This window comes from Balearica regulorum, chromosome 1 (assembly GCF_011004875.1).
Source record: "Balearica regulorum gibbericeps isolate bBalReg1 chromosome 1, bBalReg1.pri, whole genome shotgun sequence".
NCBI lineage: Eukaryota > Metazoa > Chordata > Aves > Gruiformes > Gruidae > Balearica > Balearica regulorum.
In genome coordinates, this window is record NC_046184.1 from 92,484,468 (window position 1) to 92,511,266 (window position 26,799).

General features: G+C 42.8%; 3 protein-coding genes across 4 annotated transcripts in view; 2 read left to right on the top strand and 1 right to left on the bottom strand.

The window, feature by feature from the left end:
* Positions 1–772: 772 nt before the first annotated feature.
* On the top strand, positions 773–13,133 carry CCDC181 (coiled-coil domain containing 181). The gene is given in 7 exon segments (XM_075766120.1): positions 773–907; positions 6,631–6,791; positions 7,326–8,303; positions 10,672–10,818; positions 11,477–11,558; positions 11,561–11,630; positions 12,254–13,133. Coding segments are annotated over 6 exon segments (1,578 nt in total). The 5' UTR covers positions 773–907; positions 6,631–6,653; the 3' UTR covers positions 12,417–13,133.
* Positions 13,134–13,698: 565 nt separating this feature from the next.
* Positions 13,699–22,313, bottom strand: BLZF1 (basic leucine zipper nuclear factor 1). Of its 2 annotated transcripts, none has more exons than XM_075766259.1 (7): positions 22,216–22,313; positions 20,250–20,306; positions 18,695–19,134; positions 17,838–18,037; positions 16,753–16,881; positions 15,950–16,169; positions 13,699–15,131 (listed from the first exon to the last, which is right to left on the bottom strand). In XM_075766259.1, exons 2-7 carry the CDS (start codon positions 20,266–20,268, stop codon positions 14,946–14,948), a joined length of 1,194 nt encoding a protein of 397 aa, XP_075622374.1. In that variant the 5' UTR covers positions 20,269–20,306; positions 22,216–22,313; the 3' UTR covers positions 13,699–14,945. The 2 variants fall into 2 exon arrangements, with proteins under 2 accessions (XP_075622374.1, XP_075622382.1); XM_075766267.1 differs by having other exon boundaries at positions 21,983–22,271.
* Positions 22,314–22,317: 4 nt separating this feature from the next.
* The window catches only part of NME7 (NME/NM23 family member 7), a 93,317-nt gene continuing 88,835 nt past the window's right edge, over positions 22,318–26,799 (top strand). The window contains 1 exon segment of the mRNA XM_075766248.1: positions 22,318–22,427. Coding sequence (XP_075622363.1) covers positions 22,335–22,427 — 93 coding nt within the window. The 5' untranslated portion in view covers positions 22,318–22,334.

The following is a 26,799-nucleotide window of genomic DNA, read 5'->3' on the forward strand; positions in this document are numbered from 1 at the left end:
CCGTAGTTCCAGTGCAGACTAGTCCAGTGGGGGAGAAAATTACTCAGTGGTGCAGGATAACCCTGCTCAGGAAGCATCAGTCTTGCTGAGGGTGACTGTAAGGGAAAGCAGGTCCCTGTTTGCCATGCAGGAGGACCTTTCTAATGACAGCCTTAAGGAAGAAACGCTGTAAACTCCCCATCCTGGCACCCCTACGCTTGACTGTCTTGTGCTTCTAGAAGAGATGGACTGTACCTGATAGTACAGCCTGGCCTGGAGGGGAAAGCGCTCTCTGAATATCTGCTGCCAGTGTGATGTTGTTTGGTGTGGGTAGTAGCCCAAGCAGCTCTCTGCACATCCAAAACAAGAGAAAAACGGCGGTCTGGGGGGGAAAGGGAGGTCTAGGAAAAACTGCTGTTCTTACAAGTGTTGCCTTGAGAGCTTTATTGCTGAGGCATGAGTGATAGGACTGTCAGCATGTCAGGCTTGCTCTGAATTTCATTCATCTGCCTTCTCTGGGAGAATACAGGAGTCAGCTGTGCAGGGATGAGCTTCTTGACAGTACAGGGGTTTAAACATCCATTTGCATAGGGCAGGAAGGTAACAAGTAGCTCATACAAGGTATAGCATTACCCTTTAAGGTGCTGTGACAAGAATTCTGAGGCTGCTGTTGCCTGTGAGGGAAGCAGGTCCACGTGAACCATGGCAATCCTCCTCGCTCCTCCCATTGCATCCTGCCACGCTGTGTACAGCTGAGAGCGCTGAAAAGGGACACCCAGCTACTGTCAAGGAGCTGAATTCCTGCATTTGCGAAACAGCACACCGTGTGGTTTCGTGCAGATGAGATAAATACTACACACGGCTGGGCTGTCTCCCTGCGACGCTGTGCCTGTTTCTTTGTTCCAGTTGATGCTGGGAGCTGCTGGAGGTAAGTGTTCCCACCAAATCTGTGTATCCCGCACCGGGCTTGCTGTGATGCTGGTAAGATGTGGCACGGTTCCTGGGCTTTAGGGTCACTGTTAGGGGGGAGAGCCCAGGTGCTGGGCTTGTTCTGCCTGAAAGGTGAGGAATAGTAAGAGCTGCCAGAGGCTCCTGTTTTAGGAGCATCAGATGCTGCTGTCCCCCTGGGCTAGCACTGGCTGTGTCAGCCCACCAAGGCATGGTGGGGTTACTCTCAACCGTGCTGTGGCTGCTTGCGTGTGTGAAACAGCCGGCTGGCTGCTCTGGTAGCGCTCTCAGGGAAAGGAAAGGGCTCCGCACAGAGGTGATTACATTTGCTTCTTGATCAATGTGATCGTAGCCACGTACTGGGAAGGAAAGATGGACTTTGGTTATGGAAGGGGCAGGAGACTGGGAGCTCAGGACCTTGATCCCAGCAACTCTGGACAGTGTCCAGACAACGGTTTCCTACACAACATACAGAAGGTGTTCAGGTGCTTGTTTAACATTGCTCTGGAGGTGTTATGCAGCCTTCCTCTGTCAAACATACTCGCTCTGTGTAAATTAGTGTTCCCTAAACACAGTGTCTGATGCATTAGTGACATAGAGAAGAACAACCAACATGTTGGGGCCTGTCCTTGGAGCCCTGCATTGGTTGGCCTGTCCTTGGAGCCCGGCACTGCTTGGCTAGTGTTTCTGTTGTGTTTTTTCAGGACTGTGTTCTGTAGCTCCCTCATAGATGGGAACATCTAAAAATCTAAATTTAATGACATATGGGTTAATGAATGCATGCATGAATTTAGATTCACCCTAAGATACCATTACATTATGATTATCAAGCATCACAGCTCGGTCTTCCAGCAATGGGGTGTATTCTCTAACAATCACACGGATTTGTAATTAGTTGAATAAAGCATCTCTTGTGAACAAAAGGGGTAGCACTGACTTATAAGATGAAGGGTAGTCTTACGACAAAAGCAGAGCATAAAGCTTTGATGCTGTGCACAGTTCTCTTTGTTTTAGTCTGCTATGAACTTGTCAAAGCCACCTGTCTGCGAAACGGAAAATCCTAAATTCAGCGTATTGTCTTCAAGCACGGGATAACCGCATGTCCCTGGGTGAGGTAGTGGTTGAAGTTTTTCCAGGTACAGCGTGAACCACTGCCAAGCAGGTACCCAAGTGTTATCTTAGATAAATATCAGGGAGCCCTTCCAACCCGCCGAAACCAATGTCAAACCCCATTTCTCTTTCTGGCTGTATAATGTGGGATTAGCAGAAACCCCGAGGTCATGGCGTCAAACCTCCTCCTGTGATGTGTGGCTGTCTTCAGAGACCTCCTGAGCCCCACCTTGGAGGGGTTTAGCTTTCTGCCCTGCGTTACTGTGAGTGAAAGGGTAATTCTACCTGTCTTACTCGTGAGAGTTATCAACACCCTGGCTAAATTTATTCACGGCTGTTTTCTGCCCATATTTGCTTATGTTAACATTAATCCTTCAGTGCAGGGGGCGTGTTGCCCTCTGAGGCGTTTGGCCGCCTGGTGCATTTGTAGACTGTCGTCCCTCACTTTGCTGGGCTATTGTATTCCAAACCAGGGGCCATGGCCGTGTGTGGGACGGTGTGACGGGTGCTGTCAGCGCCACAGCAAGGACAACTCCCTCCCTCCACCCTGGGGGGGCCATGTTGCCACAGCCCAGGCCCATGTGCCAGCAGGAGGGCTGAGGGAGGTCACCCCCCAAAACGTGGGGCTGGGAAGCCATGCTGCACGAGCCATGGTCATTCTGGTGGCCATTCCCTCCACCTTTCCAGCATCACCAGAGGAAAGTTAATGGTCTCCATTGTATTTCATGGCATAAAGACCAGGGAGGTTTTTACGCATCAATCCCAGACCCTGAGGAAGGACCAGCCTTGGTTCAAACTACGCATCTCAGCTCCGCTTCCCCCAGCCCTGCACGGCTGGGGCTCCTGCTCCTGCGCAGAGGGCTGCCAGCAGCGTGGGGCGCTTCCCCTTGCTGTTCGGTGGCTTTTTCCAAAAAGCAATTTATGCAGAGTGAGTTTTGGTGGCTTTTTTCCCTTCTTTTTCACATTTCAAAGTTCTGGGAATGGTGTGTGATTAATGCAGAGGAGCACCTCTTTGGAGACGCAGCGCTATCTTTATTAACAAAAGCTCAAATTTTGACACCGATAGCTTTCGGTCTGATCAAATTGCTCATCACCAGCTCGAGCATGAATAATACACTACAAAAACTGCCGACGTTCAGGCTGCTCCCAAACAAGTGCATAATCTAACAGCATCAAAAGGCTTTCAGCTGGGCAGGGAAAGCCGCCTGCCGCGCTGCTGCCCTTCTCCTGGGCGCTCACGTCTGTGGCCCGCCCCCCAGCGCTCTGCTTTGCTTTAATTTCCCAGCCTTAAGTGAAATTTTGTAACGCAAAGGGAAAAGAAAGCGCCTTCTCCTAAGGGACCCTCAGACCTGAAAATGGCGGACAAACCCGGGGGCTGGGGGGAGGCCGCTGCGCGCGCGGAGGCCCGTCTCCATGGCAACGGGGCGGTGCCGCCTCGCGAGCGCGCCCATGCCCGCGGCCGCTGCTACTTCGGCACCGTCGGCAGGGAAAAGGTGCGGGTGGGGCGGAATTTGGTCCTCGGGGGCCACCGTCGGCGGTGATCGTTGCTGCAGGAAGGTGAGCAAGGAGAGGGGGGCGGGCCCCGCTGCTGCCATGGCAACGCCGCCGGGCGCACCGGCGGGCCGGGCCGGGCCGGGCCCAGGTGGGCGACGGCACCGGTACCTCGTCCCCCGGGCCAGGAGGGCAGCGGGGCCGCGGTGAGCGGGGTGTCCGAGACAGGCGGGGCTGGCTCCCGCGGGGAGCTGGTAGTACCGGTGAGGCGCATGGCGGCCGCACCTGCCGGCTTGGGCCCGGGCTGACCCCTTCGCAGGAGGCTGCCACCGGCTGCACACGGCCCGGCCCGGCCGCCCTTGTTTACCACGGCCCGGTGAGAGGTTGCTTCGCCTGCTCGCGGGTGTTGGTAGTAATGGCGGTGGGGCCGTGTCCGCAGGGCCGCTCCCAGGCGGAGCGTGGTTTGCCGAGCTTCCCGACCAGCAGCCGCCCGCCTTGACGTGCGGAGCCGGGTGCTGCTGGTCCCGCCCGCCGGGGTGGACCGGACCTATCCCACCGTAACGGTGTCGGGTTCGGGTTTGTGCGTATGCACCTGTGTGTGTGTTCTGCTACAAAGTGGCAAAAACCCCAAAAGTCCGTCGCTGTCTTCCCTCGTTTTGTTGTAACTGTGCCTGGCCCGTGCCTGCCTGTAACCCCGCAGAGGTGTTACTAAGCTTTGCGGAACGACTCGGTCACACCATACGTGCCCCCACCCTTAATTAGAATAGAAGCAGGTGAAAACGAAGACTTGAGATTTTTCTGAATGTTTCTGGTCCCTATTAAAGCTGAAGCACTTTAATCTTTAGTTCGCAAGACCCTAAATAGAATAGGAGCCGGTTCAGGAATTTCTTAAGGTTATTAAACTGAAATTATCTCTTCAGCCATGACTACTTTATGTTACAACAGAAGAGGCTGATTTTTATGCTGCTCCCCTTTATTATATGTATTCTAAATAAATGGAACAGGTTTCAGTATTTGTGGTGTTGAGTGTCACAGACCGACGTGAACATGTTTTGCTCAAGGCACAATTCAGCTTTGTAGCTTTTGTGTCTGCTTACCATAGTGAAGAAGTTAAAGGCAAATAGTTCTTTTGTGCTGAATATGTACTAGAGCAAAGTAACCTCCATTAAGAACTCGGGTACATGTCACCACCCAAACCAATGATATTTGTGAAGGAAGGGGCATTTCCAAGCAAAAAAGGATTACATGTGGCATGAGAAGAGGTGCAGGAAAAACATGATGGAAATAGACATGGTGTGGAAAGCCAAGACAATGGTCTGAACAAGTTTGAAAATTTAAACTCTGAGAAATCTAGAGTGATTCTCATGGCAAGTGGTGGATAAAAAGAAGTGAATTAGGAGGAAAAAAAAAGACCAGATTTTCTTGAACAAAATATGGATGAAACAAAAGGAAGATTTTTTATAATGTTTGTTTACAAATAAGTTTGCAACAAAAGTGCCTGGCTTTATTACCATTCTTTCCTCTAAAACAAATCTTGACTAAATATGGGGTCTAAAAGAGCAGCGCTCTTGTCAAGCACGAAACACAGAATTTTAAGAAGTGGAGCTGGTATTCATGTGAGTAAATAACTGAGAACTCCAAGATAGTCATCAGAATTTAAAACAAAAGCTGGAAGGAATTTAAGCAGCATCTTCTGGATGGAAAAGTTTTTACAAAATGCATGACAAAATGCTTAGATTGAGAAGTCAAGGTGACACCCTTGTCTGGAAGGGCAAGGTGGTCACACCACAAGTTCTGTCTTTCTGTTCCCTGGCCATCCAGGGTCAGAGCTAATTCTTACGTCCCGTATTGTGTTGTCGTATGCTAATGCTCACATCAGGATCTTTTAGTATGTTGTAAATGACACAGATTTGTCCTACTAGAGAGACACTTAGAAGTGGCACCTTCCAGCCTACAGCAGAGGGTACAAAGAGAATAGGAACTTTTGAATAATCAACATGTCCTTCTTTTATGTTGCTTTTGCAAACAGTAATAAGCAAATTAGGGAAGAAATGATGAGTGACTAAAGCTGTAAAAAGAGCAGAATCAGCTTTCTAGGCTGATGTGTGTTCCATGTGTCTTTAACCCGTTTGTGTCTTTAGATGGAGACACATGCCTTCAATTGAGTGAGCTGAGCTGAGAGGTGGCAGGCAGTCGGCCTGGACCTCCAAGCACTGGCATTTAAGCAGTCCTTCAGGAGCTGTTGGCACCTGTGTGCTCTGCAGTCCAAAGATTGTTTAAAAGATTCAATCCTTGTAGTGGCTCATCTTCAGTTTTCTCACGAATATGACTATATCCAGCCTGATTAACTGGTTACTGAGTATTTCCCATTGTTGTCCTCCTCAGAAATTCAAACTAGAACTGAATCCTTTTCCCAGCAGTCTCAGTTGGTGTCTGCATGGCTTTCTTTACCCCTAATACTAGTGGAGGTGATACGGTTTGAAAGCTAGCTGCTTGTAAATGTTCAGTCAGTTTAGTAGAAGGTTCCTGTCAGGAGTCCAATGAATGTCTTCTCGTTTTAATATGTCGTTATGGGAAGCTTTTTGATAACTTGATCTACTGTAAGCCATGACATGGATCTTCTAGGAGTTGTGCATCCCACGTCTTTGCAATGTAACTTTAAACAAGTTAAGATTTCTTTAAAGGAAAGTGGGCCAGGCAGATATAAAACAACAATGTAAAACACACCGGGGAGCATTGAAAGCTGGTAGTACTTCTAATAAATATAAAGTAGCAAACTCTTTATTAAAGGATGTGACTAACAAGAGATCATGAGTTCTAGTCTTGGCTCTGTCAGAGACTTACTGCAAGATATTGAGTAAGTCACCTCAGTTTCCTTTGACTCAAATATTCCCCTAGTAGTCAGAGTTGGAAATGCCAAACCCATTCATGTTTATAGACTGTTAGTGATCCTTAGTTCTGAGGTGCTGTGGCGCTATGTAACATGGTTGTATTGATACTGCTCGCAAGCTTGATGTGGGTGACTTAAGAGATATCAATGTTCTATATTTGTCTGTCACTAGAGTGTTAAAACATTATTTTTTTTTCCTCTCCTTTTTATAGTATTACTCTAACACATCACCAAAATGAGTGAAAAGGAAGACGAAGGAGATCCGGAAGATATGGGTAATTTAACAGAAAGTGGAGAATATGAGGATGACTTTGAAAAAGACCTCGAATGGCTAGTTAATGAAGAAGAAAAAGAAAACCTTGGTGTAAAAGAGGTATTTGTTAAATTAATGTTAGTTGTCTTATTTAGAAGATAAAATTGAGTAATATTTGGAATCATAAGCACGAAATTCAATATGGTTTGAAACGTGTAGGTATATTCACTACATTTTGACAAGGAAGTTTATTTGGAATTATAGTGAAAAATAATTCAGTGAAATGGTTAGTTTGGTTATAATTGCCTTAAACCAGGAAATTCAGTGTTTGTTGAAAAGAATATATTTGTTTCAAAGGACTTCTGGGTTTGTTGAAGTGTTTGTACAACACACACATTGTTCTGTTTTTATGCTGTCACTGATTACTTTACTGCGCAAGCTATGGTTAGTTAAACTTTCTGTAGATGTGAACATGGAGAAACTGCAAAAGAATTGTTAGTGCCAAAAAAGCTATTAGTTATGACATGCACCATTTGACAGCCTGTTTTATAATTAAGGTAGTTAGTACTGCTCTTCTCTCTTGCTGTTTCTTTTCACTTTCTCTAATATTGTTCTTTGTTGGGAGAATAGACGAGTTTATTTTAATTTTTTTAGAATCCTGAAAAAAATGAAGAGGATATTGAGGCACAGATTGTTAAAGTTGCAGACAACTTTGAGGAAGACAATGACAAAATAGAAGAAAATCCAGATCAGCTTTCAAAGGCAGATGTAGATGTGAAAGCGAGACCCTCCCATGAAGACAGTTTGGAAACCAGGTCTGATATTGAACAGGGGGACCATGTATCTGATACTGATAGTGAAAGCTCTTTCCAGGAATCCAAGCTGGAAAACCAGCAGGAACTAGATGAGGAAGAGGATGAAGAAATAAAGCGTTACATCTTGGAAAAGATTGAAGAAGCCAACAAACTGCTGGAGAATCAGACTCCTGTGGATCAGAACAGAGAACGGAAATTAAAATTTAAAGATAAGTTAGTGGATCTTGAAGTTCCTCCTCTAGAAGATGCTGAAGTTTATAAAACTGACCTTGTGAGAGGAGATGATGTTTCAAATAGGCTATCTCGGTTGCATATTTCTAATGAAATGGGACAGGAAAGCACGTCGCTTTCGCCACATGCTGGCAAGGATGAGGAAAAGAAGGATAGTAAAATCCTAGTGGAAAAAGATGGGAAGTTTGAACTCTTAAGTTTATGTGATATTGAAAGCCAGGGCTTTTTGCCCCCAATAAGTGTTTCTTTTACTGATATTGAAACTCAACATGTGTCTCCAAAATCTTCACACTACGATCCTTTTGGCACTGTCTCTCGAATGAAGGAAGTACCTCCAGTACGACCAGGAGCAAATTCTTTTTCTCCTGCTGGAGAAGAGTCTGTGTATTTCCCCAAGCCTCCATCTAACCCTAAGCGTCGTCCAAATTCTGCTATCAATGCTGCAAGAGGTCTGGGAAGACGGAAGACTCCGCAGAGAGCGCAGTCTGCAAATGTGCCCGTGAGAAGCTCCACTTACTGTCTTTCTCCGAGACAAAAAGAATTGCGGAAGCAGTTAGAACAAAGGAAGGAAAAACTGAGGAAAGAGGTAAAGATACAGAGGCAACAAGTAGGTCACAGTGACCATCCTGTTCCTCTGCTTCACAGAGACCACATGTTCAGGGCATTTACTCAATTTTTCCATGATAAAAGGGCAATAACAACAACAATAACATTATTATTAATATTAGTATTAGCAGTTTGTACAGAATCTCTCAAAACTCCTTTCCTTAAAAGAAAGAAAAACCCACAGAGTGGCATAGGATCGTGCCTTGCTTACAGGAGAAATCAAATATTTATTTAATATATCCTTCATAAATAGGCCTTCTTCTGCTATATTGTACTTACAGCTTTTGCCTATTGACTCTCTTTCTACCTAAGTTCCATTACAGGCCCCCTCTTTACTGGAACGTAGCACATGGTGTTGCATCTCCACAGATTATACTGTAATGCAGGAAGTTAATATTAACCACAGCGGTGCAGGTGCACATTTGGGGCCTCATGAAGTATGAAATAGGCAATTATCATATGGGAGAGCGTTCGGTCATAAAATAAGATTTACACAGGAGAATGACTGTGAGAACTATGAACAAAGCAGGGTGTGTTTAGCATGTATGGAAGATACAGCTGACTTCAAAAGTGGCATGCCTTGTTGCTTGTATAAGATGCCTGCAGGTAAAGTCACATTGACTGATAATATAACTGGATGCTTTCTTCCTGTAAAGGTTTTGCATGGGTGAGTGTTGTAAGTTTTCACATTGAGTTTGTTGCAGAGTAGGTTATTTTCCCCTTTTTCTGTTAATGGATAATACTTTTCCTTCTGGTTTTGTTTTACCTGGGTGCTACACAGAGGACAAAAAAGAAGAAAATATTCCCAGTACTGAGGTTATTCTTCTTATATCTATAAAGGGCAGTAATTTAAAAGAAAAAAAAAATCTGTTTTAGAAAATCAAATCAGTATCTTATGTATTACTGAGGAAAAAAACCCAAAACAACCCCTTTTAATTCTTTCTCAACTCTTTATTCAGAAAAAATAGTATTTAATAGACAGTCAGCCTCTGACACCTGTAACAGGAACTTCAGAAATCTTTACCAAAAATTTTAAAAACTTAGACATTTTGCTTCACTTTGTATTATGATGATACAATTGCAAAAAGGTAGCTTCCTATGTATGTTGCTCTATAAAAAGAGCATGGAAGCATCTACCATTTTTCCATGCCATGACGTTCTAAGCAAGCTGCCTAAGTGGCTTCAAAGTTGCTTTCTACCCATGGAAATAGGTCTGGCCTGCTTTATTTGAAAAGTTTGCTGAGGCTTAGCTCAGTAATGAGGGGTATGAAATGTGAAGAGTTACTGACGTGTTTTCTTTGTACATACAAGACTAGATCTCTTGACACCATACTCTGCGTATTTGAAGTAAAAGGTAGTGTGGTGGAGGTAAGGAAGGTTATTTTCCTAACAGTGTGTGCTAAATCTCTTCCTCTGTTGGCTGACTTATGAAAAGGTAAGAATGTATTACCTTATTTCTTCATTCTTGAATGGACTTCTTCCATTCTGTGATGGATTTCACAGGCATGAAACATTTCTAACATTACTGGAATCCATCTGCTTCATTTTGGTGGGGTTTCTGTCAGTAAATTTGGAGGATAGTCTGAAAGTTGTGTGTAGGTGGGAGGAACCTCATCTATTTGTAAGAAGAGTAGATTTCTCAGAGTGCTGAAATGAGTGGGGATTGTAGCTTTTGTGTCAAAGAGTCAAAACCTGGTAGAATGTCCTCACCAGCTTTCTGAAGTGTCGTTTGAAACGTTTCTTCTCTTTGTAGTTACTTGCCATTAGCTAAAACTTGATTAATAATTACCAAAAAGTTTTCTCAATTTTGTAAAAATCATTTTGTAAACTTGAAAAGGCTATTATTACTTCTTAAGTGAATATATTACAACTTTATGTCCAGAGAAAAATCTTTATTTATAAGGTAGTGCCTGCAGTCAGTAGGTAGTTAAGTAGCATTTAGGGGCTACCTTAACAAGCCTGAGAATTTAATTCGTTTTTAAAATGCATCAGTTTAAACTGGTTTTAAGTCAGTCAGAGCTATTGGGCAGGCTTAATTTTGAGAGTCTTCCTGTGTTGCTATTGAAATGTCTGTGAGTTGAGTTGTGTCATGGAAATGGAGGTAATCACGAAATGGGTTAGACTGAAAGTATCTGAATGTAACCTGAACTGCAGAAGTGCTCAAACTTGTTTCTTCCTAAAAGTATTATCCACTATGATGCAGTCGTTGAGTATTCCTGTTTCATCAGTATTTTTGTGTCTTGTATCACTCAAATGGCTTATTTATTGTCTATTGTGACAATGAAGGCCTTTGCAGATTAAGATGATTCTCTTAAAAACTAAGTTTGTTCACTCTTAATCCATTCAAGGAAGAAGAAAAGAAAAGGGAACAAGAAGAACAGAAAAGAAGAGAGAATGAGATGGTTTTTAAAGCTTGGTTACAGAAGAAGAAAGAACAAGTGCAAGAAGAAAAGCGAATTCGTCGTGCAAAGGAGCTAGAAGACTTGAACAGCAAAGTAAGATCTCCCTAATGTAAGACTGGGATCTATAGCACTCTTATTAAATAGGAAAACCAAATTCTAAGCCTGTGTTTTAGCTAAGCATATGAAAATTTACAGTCATAGGAAATGGTTTTGTTGCATTGTTTTCAGTGAAGAGCTTGGCTGACTTGCATGATTAGGATTGTTCTGCTTGGCAGGGCGGCTTGTGTCGTAGAAGCTGCATATACGAACTTAATAGCTATAAAATCACAGGAGATACTGTGATGCTCCTTTTTATCAGGAGAATGACTTGATTGAACCCTGCAGTGAACAAGCAGCCAGAAAACCCTTCGAAGTGTGTTATTTACCATCAGAACTTGGCAAGAAGTTAATGCATGTGACCTGACCAAAACCTGAAGATTCACATGCTGTGTTCTAAAGTTCCTCTGCCTTGCAGCAATGGGCTTGAAAAGCTAAACTCAGTATTTTTTTAAAACATACTGCTTTGAATTCTTGCTTATATATATATATTCCATGCCAGATTAGCATATGCTCCAGTTTGCTTATGAAGTATGTTTTTTGGATGGGAGATGCCAGCAGAGTTCAAAAACTATTATGATGTGATTAATATAAAGGTCATTTAATGATATATTTTGTATATATGTGTTGTGTTTGGGTTTTTTTTTTCAAATAGGAGAGGAGCAGGAATCCAGAAGAAGCCTTCAAGTTATGGCTTAAAAAAAAGCACCAAGAACATATGAAAGAAAAGCAGATAGAAATTTGAGACGCCAAGCTGAGGGAATTTCTTTTTTCCCAAGAACAGAGGAATGCAACAGAGCCTTTAAAGAGTGAGTAGGGTCATTCCTAAGGAATCATTTTTGAAAATTTTGTAGTCTATCAGCTTCTCTAGTCATTTTATGGTACGTTTTTACTGCTGAAGTCATTATTGGGTTTTGGTGGGGGTTTGGTGTTTTGTTTGTTCATGAATATGCCCTGATAAACATATACCCAAAAAACATCCGTTCCTTGATGTTGTTTGTTCACTGTTGTGAAATTATGTGTCGGAACCTGAGCTGAAAGAGTGAATTGCTTCTGCTGAAAAAGGGAGATCCTTCTCCCCTACCCCTTTTTCGCCTGTTCTGGAACAGGCTTGGGTTGATTCAGTTCATTTAAATAAGCAGAAAGTTCATCCAATTAAATGATTTGGCCCCCCCCTCAAGTCCATGAATTCAATCAATATCAGCTCAACAAGAGGGGGGAGGTGAAGATGGGTGCAGAAGCAGGAGAATGGGGATGGAAAAGTAGCACCTCCCATGTTTAGGAGTGGCAGGCTTTCAGATTGGCTCAGCTATGACACCTAACTTTATCCTAGGTGACTCTAGTTAAACGGGGGCAAGTCTCCTTTGAATGGATGACATAAAACTTTCAATTGCAACTGTCAGTACTTCTAGTCCTCTTTCTCCCTCCACAGATGGCTAAAAAGAAAGAGAGAAGAAAAACGAGCAGAAGAACTGGCTGCTAAAGAGAGAGCAAGGCAGCTTAGATTGGAAGCCAGAAGAGCAAAACAGATGCAGAACATCCACTGCATTAGTTCGGAGCCTAAAGCCTTTCGCTTCACAGACCACTACAGCTGAAAGTTCCATGTAACTGCAGAGTTCTTTGGGCAACCCTCTCCATTTTTATGGCTTGAGCTTTTACTCTTTACAGCTACTGACTTTTTGTGGTGTTTTTAAAGCTTTCAGGCAAGTTTAACAGTTCCCTTCACTGACAATGATTTTTTTACTACCTATTTATTCGTAATTTTGTTGAAAAGCCTGCTTTTATGTATAACTCAGGGATCTTCTTGGTTTGACCAAATCTAAATGAGCGTGACATTTATATACAAGGGTGGCAAATACACATTCCTGTCTTTAAAAGGCACTTTATGCTCAACTCCACCATGAATTCCTGGATGCAGGCTATTATGTGAAATGTTGAATTTTTGCTGGGTTAATATTGCTGTTTGCTGCTGCTTGTGATGAAGACGTACAAGGTGTTACGTTTGTTGGAAAATGCTGTTTCTTGTACCACTTTCTATTGATCTGTTGACCAGCTGTTAATTCTGGCTGGACCAGAGGACTATTTTATTTTAGTTCAGGAAAAGTGGTTACTGGAAGGCTAACATGTATGTGAACATGCAACAGTTTTTGAAACTTATTTCTGTGTCATATCCAGTAATTTTCTATTCCATTAAATTAAAAAGTGGTGTGAATCATAACCTTTACTGGTATCAAGGAAGCTGGATTCCCTGTATGCATGTCCATGTTTACTAAATTATATTATGATAAACTACATCACCATACCCAACTAAATTGTGAACTCTTGTCAGAGAACAAGCTGAGGTCACTCATGAAATCATAAAGTTAGTGGAAGATGAGGAACATTCTGTCCAGCTGCATATCTAATAGATTTATGATCTGGCATTGTTCTTACATTTTTCCACAGGCAAGTGTACACCAGAGGAAGTGTAGTAGATGTAAAGTGAATTTGCCATTTGTATTTTCCTCTTACCCATTTTGGAGAAGTTACAGGCATGTTTGACAGAGTACTGGTGTTTGACTGGAGGGTGCTGTGCTGCAGCTTTTACCAGCATAGATAAAGGGCGTGGATGTGAAATGAAAATATCACATGCTAATGAGAAACAGGAATAGCAGGTGCCTTCCTCCTCCTTGTGTCTGGCAAGCAAATGCAGAGGGAAAGTTTGCAAAGGTTCACAGTATCTCCCTAATTGTAGTAAGCTACAAAAGTAGTGCTGCTTGGTTCTTTATCTCAGACCAGTAGAGTGAAGGGGTTTACAGTTCAATGTCCTATAGTTCCTTTTATGCTGCAGAGAAAACAAGGTCAGAAATACAGCTATATTAAATCCAGAATTGCAGCTTGAAAGCAAACAAAGAAAGTTTATTGTAGTTTTCTTCATGCAAACCAAAGCACAGCCAGCAACAGCAAGAATTTATAACATATATTCTTATCATAGTATGAAATTCAAAGGAAAACTGGGTAAAAGCAGCCATTTCAGAAACTCCTCAAACAAGACAGCTACATATGATAAATTTGGGAGGGAAACTAAGAAATTAAAATGCATATTTGCATCCTCCTACCTTTCCTCTTTACATTTGCAACTTAAATAGGCTTTTTTGTATTTAGCAGATTATCTGCTAAAATTTCACTTTGAACCTACATCAAGATTATAAAACCATACAAGTAAACAAAATATATTTTTTTTTACCAGTAACTGTGCGAACTTAGTGCTATCTTCAGCTGCCCCTAACACCTAGGAAGACCTTGGGCAAGGACTAACTTCTAATGCTAGGTCAGGTTTCAACACTATGTACTAAAGGAGGTATAGCAGTCTGTCTTTGCTGAGGATCAGCTATGCAACAACTTCACTCTAGAAGCTGAAATAGATGGAAAATCCATTATTTAGCTTTATGGAAACAAGTATAATCTCACCCCACACAGTGTTCCAGAATCCATTTAAAACCCAGTTACTCCTTAGGTATGATAGTTAGAGTTCATTCAAGCTCTTTCTCTTCTTGCCAGGAGGGCTGCTACATTGCACATGCTCTTATTTTCAGAACTTACAGCTATGAAGAATCATTGCACATACTCCTTTTTATTACGAAATTTAAAAGGCTGAAATAGACCTTGGGAACAGTTCATCACCTTGGCTAAGATTAAGAAAAAAAAGCACAGAGCTGACCATTTTCCATTGCTTTTTTCTATTTTAAAGAAACATAACCTATCAGCACTTCATTTACTTTGGTATAGCTATGCTTTTGTCTCCCTCTAAAGAGAAATTCATTGAGATTTATAAGGAAGACTGTAAACCTTAAATAGTCAAGGGCATCTCTATGCTCTACAAATTGGACCAGCATAACATTTTTGGTCTTGCCTATGTAGAAGAAAATAAGTAGCTTTCAAGACTGAAAAGTAGTAAAAGTATCCCAGAGGATAACAAAATCCTGCCTGTCCCTAACTTCAAGAGGCAGAGAAGCAGAAAGTGCATAACTTCCAATGTTAAATCCATCCATTATAGAAAGAAATACGAAAAAGAGAACCCTGCTGAACATCAACTACTGTAATTCTTCAGAAAGAGTGCAGATGCAGTTGCATTTGCTATGTTTTTAGAGGGCTATCAGCTCTCCTTGACAGTGGTTGCAACAATTGAAAGTTACATCTTCGTATCTTGTATATGGGTGAAACCTTCCGATATTCTTCTTTGTGGAAAGGAAGGAGGATGGAGAAGTCTCAGAAAAAGAAACTTCTGTTGATGTTTCTGTACGTGCAGCTGGATCCAGTACACGTAGCACCTAAGGATGGAAAGGTTGAGAATAAAAATATCTCTGTTAAGTCTAATGGGCCTTATCCTTCTCTAACAGCTAGGAAGGATTTCCACTCAAAAGCAAGGTTTTTTCAAGTTGAAAAACTAAATGTCAATCTATCCAGACCCTCACTATAAAGACATTAAATACTGTTTATAAATTAGTAATGTCCATCAGAAATCCAAGGAATGATTTTATTGAGAATAAGAAAATAATCTAATCTTTTCAGCAAGAGTTGAGCAAAACCAGGCAACACAGATAACTAGGCACCGTGAACCTCTTGCTGCTCAACTGTATGCATCTGCTTCCAGGCTAAACCATTAGTCTAGTTTGTATTTAAACATCAGGCTTCCTGCAGTGAAACCTTATCTTCAAAGATAATCATATAGCTTCTCTCTGTGTTTCCACCCACTTGCAACAGAACTGATTTTTTAGGGCAACAGAACTTCTGCTGAAGTGTTATGACACATTTCTACCTGAACTAAGTTTCTTCTCCCAGTTTTAAACTCAATTTATTATTTTCAGTTTGCTTCCTCCTGACACACTAAACAAATTTTTACTCAGTTACTTGTGGTGCTAGGGACAGAAAAGGAAACAGTATGAATCATCATATTTATGTTGTTCTGCTTATTCTTCCAGGTTTTTTTGTCTTTTTTTTTAATGAGGGAAGAGCTTTATTCAGCATGTTTCCCCTGCATATAGTTTTTAAAAAAAGGCAAGATATTAAGTAGTTAACACAAAGCAAGGCGTTCTTTCTGGAAAGAAGACTCTGTGCTGACAGATTGAGACATATGAAGAGTTCTTACCATTTCAGCCATTTTCTCAGCAGGGTATTGCAAAACTCCACAGCTGTTGAAGCCTTTTTTTGGACTGTTAGTGCCAGTATTTCCAAGAAGATGCGAGCTTACAGCTTTGGCTAGCTTACAATTCACAGCTGCTAGCTCTGTTGTAGTGTAAGGTTGGGTACTGGGATAGTATGTCTGTTGTCTCCCCCATTGAAGAGAAACCATCAGCTCCTCCAGCAGCCTGTGCAGAAAGGAAAAAAAGTACTATTAGTGGTTTTTGTACTCTATACTATCAGCACTTCAGATGAATTGTCCCTTCCCAAGACTTTACTCCACAAGCTAAATGTAACCACAAAAAATGGAAAAAAAACCCGTTTAGAAACAAGGAGGCAAACAGGCTATTCTCCAAGACAAGGCCTCACCACCACAGTATTTTAATACCTGTAAAGCTTATTTGACATCTGGCAAAATAAGCACTAAATGTCAATGCAGATAGAAGAATCTGTATGTTTTGGAAGGAGAGGAGACTTTGAAGTCAAGACAGTAAGTGATTAAATAGAGAAAGGCTGAGGGATATGAGGTAGGTCAGTTCTACAGTATATTACCCTTAGACCTCACACTTCCAGGGAATGAAGAAAGAATTAATGCTACTTTGGCTCTTTCAGCTCTGAGACTGAAAAGTGACCGTACCATCCATCAGCATAACTGATTTTTGTTGAATATCACTGGAACAGAGGAAAGTTATTTGATTCTTCTCTGGCCTAGAATAAACTGACAGAAATGAAAAATTTGCGCGGGGGTAGTCTGGATTAGAAAAATCATACTTCTGTGTATCGATCATCTCTTGACGGAACTGATCGCGTTCATTCAGCAAGTCCTGGATTGCACTTTGCGCATCCCTGGTTTGACGCTGAAGAATGGCTCTGGTATTGGTTAGCTCATCAGCCATAACCCTGCAAAAGAAATCTCCAATCAGTAGTGTGAGCAGTTTGAAAGCCACCTTTATTCTACTACAGACTGTAATTTGTCAGCTCAAACTAAATATTAAGCTGCTGTTCTCGCCCCCCTCCCCTATGCAAGGCCTGTATCAACTGTAATACAAAGGGCATGCATTAAGAGCAATTTCTGTTCAACTACAGTCAACACAAGTGCAAGATTATGCTTTGACTTGCTGAGTTCAAACAATTCCAGTAAGAGACACTTTAAAATGCCTTGGGTAAGTGAACATGGTGGACCAGGATGCTGAGAGATAAAAAGCTAAATACATTTTGTTTTACTAACACAGTTCTCACAAGTATGCTGTAATCACATCTTTTCATATTCATCTCTAAAGACGACAGCTACGGCTGTAGACTACATTCACCTCTTTGCCTTTCTTAGGGGCAATAACTGGATGTTGTATGCACCAGATATAAGCATTTAAGAGCTACAGGTGAGACAACCTTTGTCATACTTTGTTCTGCCATGAGAGTGGGCACGGACCTCCCAAGCAGGTATTTCAAATACCTGAGATAGCGTAAATGCAAAAAAACCCAACCCCAGAATGACATTTCAATAACTACCAGTTAGAAGTCTGAGATCTCAATGGGCCTGAATGTTACAATATTGAAGGGTGTTACTCTAAGCATATGCCACACTGTCATTCCTAGAAAGGGCTTGCATCCCTGAACTCAGATTCCTGTTAATGGTAAAGAAACAAGTTAAATTAGGATAGTAACACCTGCCTAGCTAGGACTATCACAAGTACTTTATTCACTCAGTATGTGGAAACTTCTTAAGACTAGCAAATCAAAGGGAGGACACTGTATTCTATTACCATTTCCTTCAAACAGTAAGGGCTTTTTGTAATATGCGTTAAGCATCATAATTAAAATCCAGTTAGTTATATCAGCTCTGTAAGAGGGAGTACCTGCTTGCTAGGAACTTGCTTCGCCACACATCACACTGTATAGACATGCGCTCTAATTGTTCAGACAACTGAGACATATTCCGTCCCAGGACTTCATTTTCTAGGATTAGCTGATTTTTCTCACGAGCCATCCGTTCAAAGTGATACTGCAGATCATCCCCAACAGAAGCAACAAGTAATTTCTTCAGCTCTCGATTCACCTAGAATTAGACCAGAGAGTCTTGTAATAATCAATATAGAAGGAAACACCTCCTACTTCCAGAATGCAGTGCAAGTTATTGCAAATTGCTAATAACTTGCCTCTCTCTTTCCAGGATTGGACACATCCAATGCAGAGTATATTAAGCCTCACAATCCACTCCAGTGAGCATAAACATTCGAGACTAATGCACATGTAACACATTGTTGTTTAAATTCTAACAGAGGCCAAAGAAGAATGAAAGCCTGCTACAAGAAACAAAGTTTCAGTAGTATTCAAGTAATCAGATAACAAAGGATTAGAAAAGCCATCCACAGATTATATTATGCAGAAGAATAGTCACCCCTTTATAGCATAACACTTTTCACTTAGTGGTTGAGCTGAGGAGCAAAATCTTGCCCCATGAAAGATCCATTTCCCTGCAGCCCTCTAGCACTTTTCTTCCAGCTTCAAGCCTTTGATACTTTCACCTTTTGTCAGAGAAGCAGCACTGAATTACTTAAATGTATTTCTACTCTGTATCTTAACTGATAAGTTCAAAAGGGAAACTTTTGAAGCCCTTTTGAAGGCTAGTGTGTCATAGCAGTTCTCTTTGGTCACATTCACAAACTGCTTATATAAACCAACTGTGTGAGAGAAAATAGCTTTCATTTCTTACCTCTGTCTGTATACGCAGCTGGTTAGAGAGACCTTCTTTATCCTGTAACAACCGCTTTTCCGAATTCTTTAGCTTTTCGATTGCATTTTTCAGCTCTATCTGTTCTTTCTTGGGATCCGCGGCTCCGTCTGACTGATGGAAAGTGTCTCCTTTATGTCCCACTGATTTAGCTACCTTAGCATTTTTAGTTGGAACAACATGGGTGATAGCTGCTTTGGGGACTAATATACGAATAGCTTCAATCTCCACTGATTTATCAGCATGTACTTTCCCTAGCTGCAGAACTCCGGGACTCAGGGAAGAGACTGTCTTCTTATGTGGACTGTGGTGGATATGATGGCTCGTAGTGTTGGCTCCAGCGATTACTTCCACCGATTCGGCTGTCTGCTCTGTTTCCATTCCATCTCCAGGTCCTCGGATGGGTGATGAGGCATCATCAACTAGAATTTAGAAATAGTAGAGGAAAAGTTTAGCACATTTCACTTTGTTACAGTCTCATTGTAACTCTTCACTTAATTGCTGTACTGCAAAGATTTTAATTGCATGCTGCATGTGTAAAATAGTTCTTTGCAGCAGCAATTATCAAGCACAAGTTAGAAAAGTCCTTACTCAAGTGTATATTGCTCATTAATACTAATAGTACAAGACACAAACATTGATCTGAATGGTATTAATATTAATTTCCTGCCACCATACAAGATTAAACACAGACACAAAAAAGAGCTAGTACGCAGAAAATTCTTGCCAATGTTACTCATAGGTTGAAAGCAAAAATCAGGTTTCGGGAGCTGACAGAATCAGAGCAGTCTCGTTTTAAAAGCAAGAATTAAATACAAAGCAGCTAGTAGCTACGTAGCTACTAGCACCTTAAGAAGTTTAGCAGACTTAAGTACTATCTCCCATGTGGTTTAGTTGTTCAAGGGAAGGTTTACGAAAAGCCAACAAGCCAGTTCTGCTTCATTTCTAATCAACAAACCCCGGTATTCCCAGTAATGCTGCTTTCTGCTCTGAATTCTCCAATATGCATAATAACGTTTACTGAAATTCACTTTAAGTTCACTAAGTTTTCAGCTGAATGAAATATTAGCATAGTAGTTTCCTCACAACGGGTGAAAGCAGGAAAGCTTCTTAGTGCATAGCCACACATACTACTTTTTTCCTCATACTGTGGGCAGTGATGTCAGCCTGCACACTCTAGCTAAATAATGAATTTTAAAAATGCTGTAGTAGCATCATTATATTGCCCTACTTTCAAGTTGGCTGAATCAGTACCAATAGGTTCTTAATACCAGAGGAGGACTGACAGACAAATGTACACAGAGGTGACAGTACCAGCAACAAACTTGTTTTTTAATACAAAACTGGATTAGAAAAAAAACATATTCAATTAACTGTTCCATCCAGGCAGTTCTGGTTTTCACTGCAATAATGATAAGGTTAATTAATAATAAGCTTACACGAATGGAGTCTGGCATACACTGTAAACTCTGGTCTTTAGAATTCCAGTTAAAGTACTTTTAATCCAGTCTGCTTAGATAGCATGTGAACCACCTACCTTTTTCTAGAGATGCCATTTTCTCTTTAGCAGTCAGCTCTTCCTAACTACACGAGTCTGAGGAAGCAAGGAGAGGAAGGGGAAAAGTATTTAGCAAGATAACAGCAACAGTTCATCTTTGATTACCCTGTGTTCTACTAGAACTTCTAAACTCCAGTTCAGTAGCACAGTGAAAAAGATCACATCAAACCAGAGGACAAAAACCCCAAATGATAAAAACCACACCAGGACCCAAAGAATTAAAAAGAGAAGGCCTGTGAGACTTCTGGCACTTGTTGTTTCTTTCACCAAGAGCTGGACTTCAACTTCTATTTCTTGCTCCTCATCCAGCTCCAGTTTCCACTCCCCAAATTTCTCTTTCTGGTCTCTCTCCTTTTTTTCAGTGAGCTGTCACCTTACCCTTTAAAACTCTGTAACGCTCCCAGAGTACAACTGCATGACTGTGCAGAAATAACCTAAGGTCATCACAGAACCACAATAAAGGGAAATCCTACACGGTTCTTAAAGCAGGCCAAGAGGTGAGAAGGAAATGATGTCAACTGCACAGCTGCACAATTGCACTAGTCCCGCTTGCTAATACAATGGTTTTGATAGAGCCAATTCCCAGCCCAAGCAGAAGTCAGTGCCCTGAGCAGCTGCACATTCTCAGTTTAAGCCAGCAGTAAAGCTTTACCCCCAGTTTGGCCCAAACTGCCATCCTGGCCATTTTATCCCTTATCCACCAACACTATCAACACTTCCTTTATCCACAGGTCCATCCACTCCCAACTCCCCAGACCACTCGCTCCTCTTTTCTACAGTCTGCCATTAATTACATTAGTTTGAGATTGCCATATCGCTGTTGTTGGGGTATGGTTTTTGGGGTTTTTTTGCTTTAGTTTTCCCTGTTATTCAACAGGGATCTCCCAAAGCCCTTACTTCCTTTCATTATACCACTAACCCAAAAGGCTTAACTACAACTCTTGACTTCCACTGCTACAGCTCTCTGTCCTGAAAAGCTGTAAGCACACTACTGCCGGCTTTCCAGATTCATGATTTGTTTTGCAGAAGGAAGGTTTATCTTTTTTGATGACCAGAAGACTAAAGAAACAACTTGTTCTCCTTGAGATTTCTCAAACTATAGATACAGGAACATCTTGCCATCTGTTACTTCTACAGCTGGAGTTATGGTTTTGCTCATTTAATACCCTGACATACTAGTCACTACTGTTCATTCATTTTTTTATTGAGTATCTCTACTCATCTGAGGAAAATGAGGATGGTGATGTACCTGCTCAGATAGAGGCAAGAATACTCAATAAAAGATTGATAATGAGCATTTGGTCTTAGCTACTTCATCTGAGACCATCTGCTGGTAATCCTACTCCTCCAGTGTTCATGTTGTAATACTGTTCTTATTTTCCTATTACTTTCAAAGCCTCAATCTAAGTCTCTGCACACATCTTCCTTTTATTACATTCCAACAGGCAAAACTCCTTCACTGGTTGAACCGCTGACCACTGCGCTCCTCAGCTAACGTCGTGCCCTGCAGAACACCCCACGCGATAAACAACGCAAGGAAATCCTGGATTAACACGGCTGAGTCACGACCCACGAGGGCCTCGGAAAACCACCACCGACCCAGCCGCGGCCACAGAGCCCCTGCCGCGCCTCGGCTACCGGTGGCGAGATGGTACCCCCCTCTCGCCTCAGCCGGGCAGCTTGCCGCTAAGCGAGAGGCGGACGTTACCCACCGCTCTGGAAAAGAAGTTTCTCAGTCCACAGCGGTATCGGCCAACACGGACCGAGTCCTTCCCCGCCCGCCTCAGCCCTCCACGGAGCCGGTCCCGGCCGCTCTCAAGCTCCGGCCCTGCTGCCACCAGGCCGGCCGCAACCCGCGGCAGCTCCAACCCCCCGGCCGCCGCCCCGAGAGACCCGCACAGAGGGCGGCCCCGCGGGAGGGGCGGCAGGGCCCTGAGGACGTTACCACAGCGCACGGCAGAACCCGCAACTGTCGCAACCGCCACCTCTCCCAACTTCCGCTTCCTGTGGTGGGCGGTGCTTTCCCAGGTGACGGCCCGCTCTCGCCCAATCCCTGAGCCGCGTATGGGGGCGGGGCGTCGGTTGCCAGGGCGCGTCTTCTCTTGGCGTCACGTCGCGCTCGCGGCAGCAGGGTTGTCTCCCGCCGCCATCGTCATGGTGAGCGCTGCCGGGAGGGAGGGAGGGAGGGAGGGAGGGGGGACCGTGAACGGGAGTGGCGGCAGCTCCGCGCCGTGATGCGGAGGTGCTGCTGAGGCGGGCGGCAGGGCGAGGCTCAGCCCTGGGGCAGGTGGTGCGGAGGGGCCCGCCCAGGGCTCCCCCCAGGGGCTGCGCTCCCCGGTGTGCAGGCGGCGTGAGCGGGGCGGGGAGGTGCCGCCGCTGTCCCCCGCCTGCCTCCGCGGCCCGGTGGGCGCCGGTGAGTTAGGTTTGCCCCGGCCTTTGCTTCCTCTCGCCCTTTTCTGAGAGCTCTTGTGAGGCGCCGTGGGCGGGTAACTTTAAACCGCCGTTAGGTCCCGTTGGTACCCAAACGGAAAGCTGTTTGCGCCTCCAAGCCGTCCTGGATTAGGAAGACTCATGAGGGACCCAGCGGGAAGGCAGCTGGTGATTTTTAAGAAGGGGATACGTTTCAGGTGCGACAGTCTTTATTCTTGCCTGGATCTTCTGTTCAGTAATGCAAAGAAGATGACAGGATGTCGTTGCGGGGGCACTAATGAAAACGCAGTTTGCACTGATAAAGCAACTGACTGGGTCCCCTTTGCTGGAAATGGTATGCAAAAACCAGTGTTGCAAAGCTGATTAAAACACAACAACTTTGAATCGAATTTTGTACTCGAGCACATAGGCAAGATAAGTGTAAGAGCCTGGCCGACGCACCTGCTAGCGTGCTCAGCTTGAAATATCTGCCTCAAGCAGCTCGGATATGCCCCAGCTCCTCCGGCCTGTGTAGCCGCTTTGTTTACACCTTGCTTTCACAACACAAACTCAAGATCAGCATTTGCTACTTAAGTAGGAATGCCACTGTTCATTTTCAAATACAAGACTTACAGGTCTTTTCTTTAATCCAAGCAAAATTGTAATTTTCACTTCCCATATTGAATTTATTCACATTGGCAAAAGTCCTGCTTTGTGAGTTCACACAGGTGTCACTTAGGTAAAACATTTGCTTTGTTGCAGTTCACTGTTACTATGAATGTGATGTGTTTCTAACCTCCCTTTATTTCTGAGATGACACCAATTTAACTGATTGATTAAAGTGGTGTTGAATCTTAGAGTGACCTCTAACAAAACATTTCATGGTGAATTTGTTTAATTTGTTTTGAAGAGCCTTCAGTGACAGGAACGGCACGATCTGTTGATATAATTCCATTACGTGATCATTTTTATAGTTCACTGAGCTTTTTTCCTAATACATTCCGTGCTGCAAACTATGCCAGTGATTACTTGTTCAGTCCTTGGTGGGTATAAAGATATTCCATTTTTTTTCTTTTATGTGCAGAAGAACTTGAATATTATAACTTCGCCCTTTCCTCTTTTCACATTATTCTACACTAAATTTCTTTTCTTTTAGTATTTTGCAACTGATCATGTGTTTTTAAAGTTAGATTTTTTCCACTCTGTCTGCAGTTTTCTCTAAATGTTGTGTTTAATCTGTACATTGTTTGCCAACTGATGTGTGTTTCACTGCTGCTGAGCAGAGCAAAATACTTGTTTCTTGTGTCTTAGATATTCATAGTGCCAAGTTTGCCATCCTTTTTTTCCCGGCTGTACCTCATTGCACTCTCACTCTCTAACTGCAACCCATTGTAATTTTCAGATTTTTTTACCTGTGTTTTTGTGGTCTGCCTAGTTTTTCCCATTGTATTTGAATTTGTTTTCTTGATCATCATTGTAGTACTTTGCATCTATCTCTATAGAATTTTCAGATCATCATTTTGAGTCCTGTTTAGTAAACTGCTTGCAATCTTTCCCACCTTAGTTAGCCCAGATTCTGAAAGTCCACTTTCTCAGTTTCATTGTCAGTGTAATAAGGGAAATATGAAATAAAGCTAGGTGTGTGGCAGATCACTGTGGAACCCCATTTGACTCCTAGTTTGCAAGAGAAGTATTCCTAATTATTTATTCATATAGTAGTGATAACTGCTCTTCAGGCCATAATTCCCTACTCAGCTTGTTAGACTCTCAGGTGACTTATATTAAAAGCCCAATCAAAGCCAAGTTTGTCACATCTATGGCTTCTCCTTTGCTCACTGTATTAGAGTTTTCTTCTTAACCAATTCACATTATCTGCTTTTTTATTATCATATTGTTTTCTTAGATGGTCGACAACTGACTGCTTAATAATTCATTCCATTGTCTTCCCAAAGATTGCAGTGAAGTTGACTGTGTCTCTTGCCCTTCTCCAGTGCCCTGAGTGCTCGCTCTCTTTTGGTTTTCTCTGGCCTTTCAAGTGTTACAGAGTCCTGTTTGTTTCTTTTATACTTACAAAGTCACCAATTTTCCCACTCTTGTACCCTTCCTCCTGCCAGTTTCCTAAAATACAGTAAGAACAATTTGGTAGCTGGAAAACAGATGTTTTGGGAACGTGTGCTGCCCAATTAGGTATGGACACAGCATCCTGGGAAAGGGATAAGTTATGTGACTGTTGGACATCATGCCTCTACACGCCTGATCCATCTCAAACATTTTTGAAACATGTGTTCTCAGGAACAATGAATCAAAAAAAAAAATAAAAGACTCTTTCTGGTGGGTTCACATATTGATCTACAAGCTGGATTTTAGCCTCAGGAACCTAATTATATTCTGAAAGTAATGAATTTTCTGCTAGAAAGCTTGGCCGGCCTTTAGTATTGTGTTGCTTCCAGTCAGTTGTATAGATTGCATTAGTTTTAATATATATACCTACTCAGGAAAAAAAAAAGAAGTTACAAGTCATATCATGGCCACAGAAAGAAAAATGTAATCATTTTTAGTGGAATCAGTTTGGAGCGTATTTGCGATAGATCCTATACTTCAGTCATATGGAAGCAGCGTACTGGAAGTAGTTGTGTGTATTGTAAAACTAGGCACATAACTGTGGTGGAAGGTAAGGGAAGAAATGTTCTGAAATATCTTACAGTTATTTGTCTTTCTATGGACAGCACTTTGGCTTAAAGATCTGCTAATCATTGGAAAACAGTTTTCATTGTCATCAGATGACAGTATTTCAAATCAGCTCTAATGCATTCTGGCATCTTGATTGTACATGTGTGACACATGGCAGCTGTGGATGATGAGCAGTAAATTCCCAAAGGGAAACTTGCTTGTCTCCATCTGAGATGTGCCATCTCACTTGGCTGCTGGAATGCATTATTCTTTAATGGTGCCTTTCATGTAATCATATGCAGAGACATATTAGACCATCATCTTAACAACGTTAGTTTCTTTTTATTAGTGAGTTTGGTGCACCCTGACACTTGAAGCTCAACAAGGCCAAGTGCAAGGTCCTGCACATGGGTTGGGGCAATCCCAAGCATAACTACAGGCTGGGCGGAGAATGGATTGAAAGCAGCCCTGAGGAGAAGAAAGACTTGGGGGTGTTGGTTGATGAAAAGCTGAACGTGACCCAGCAGTGTGCGCTTGCAGCCCAGAAAGCCAACCGTGTCCTGGGCTGCATCCAAAGAGGTGTGACCAGCAGGTCGAGGGAGGTGATCCTGCCCCTCTACTCCGCTCTTGTGAGACCCCACCTGGAGTACTGCGTCCAGCTCTGGGGGCCCCAGTACAGGAGAGACATGGAGCTGTTGGAGCGAGTCCAGAGGAGGGCCATGAAGATAATCAGAGGGCTGGAGCACCTCTCCTATGAGGACAGGCTGAGAGAGTTGGGGTTGTTCAGCCTGGAGAAGAGAAGGCTCCAGGGAGACCTAATTGTGGCTTTCCAGTACCTGAAGGGGCCTACAGGAAAGCTGGTGAGGGACTGTTTACAAGGGTGTATAGCAATAGGACAAGGGGTAATGGGTTTAAGCTGAAGGAGGGTCGATTTAGATTAGATGTTAGGAAGAAATTCTTTACTGTGAGGGTGGTGAGGCACTGGAACAGGTTGCCCAAAGAGGTTGTGGAGGCCCCATCCCTGGAAGTGTTCAAGGCCAGGTTGGATGGGGCTTTGGGCAACGTGGTCTAGTGGAGGGTGTCCCTGCCCATGGCAGAGGCGGTTGGAATTAGATGATCTTTGAGGTCCCAAACCATGCTGTGATTCTATTCCATGATTCTATGAAAGTTTTCCGGATATACAGCATTTGCCAGAGAACAATGGCCTCTGTATGCAAGCAGCATGTCACACAGATACAGAGCCTTATTGCAGCTGAGGAGGCTGTACATAGGTGCAGTTGGGTGATTTCCTTTCCCTCCACTCTTTAAAACAGTTATTCTTAACCCCGCACATCTGACAACTGCAGACTATATTACAAAAACTCTTTGAACAACAGGATAGCCAAATATTATTTCCATCTTGCCCCTAAGAAATCAGGGCACATAAAAGCCAGGTGACTTGTCTAATATG

Excerpts from the sequence above, each read along its gene's own strand:
- BLZF1 (XM_075766259.1), bottom strand. Across the intron at positions 16,882-17,837 it reads AGCAAGTTCCTAGCAAGCAG|GGTTATGGCTGATGAGCTAA; the intron begins GTACTCCCTCTT and ends TTTCTTTTGCAG. Across the intron at positions 16,170-16,752 it reads GAGATGATCGATACACAGAA|GCTGCTGGAGGAGCTGATGG; the intron begins GTATGATTTTTC and ends CTTTCTGCACAG.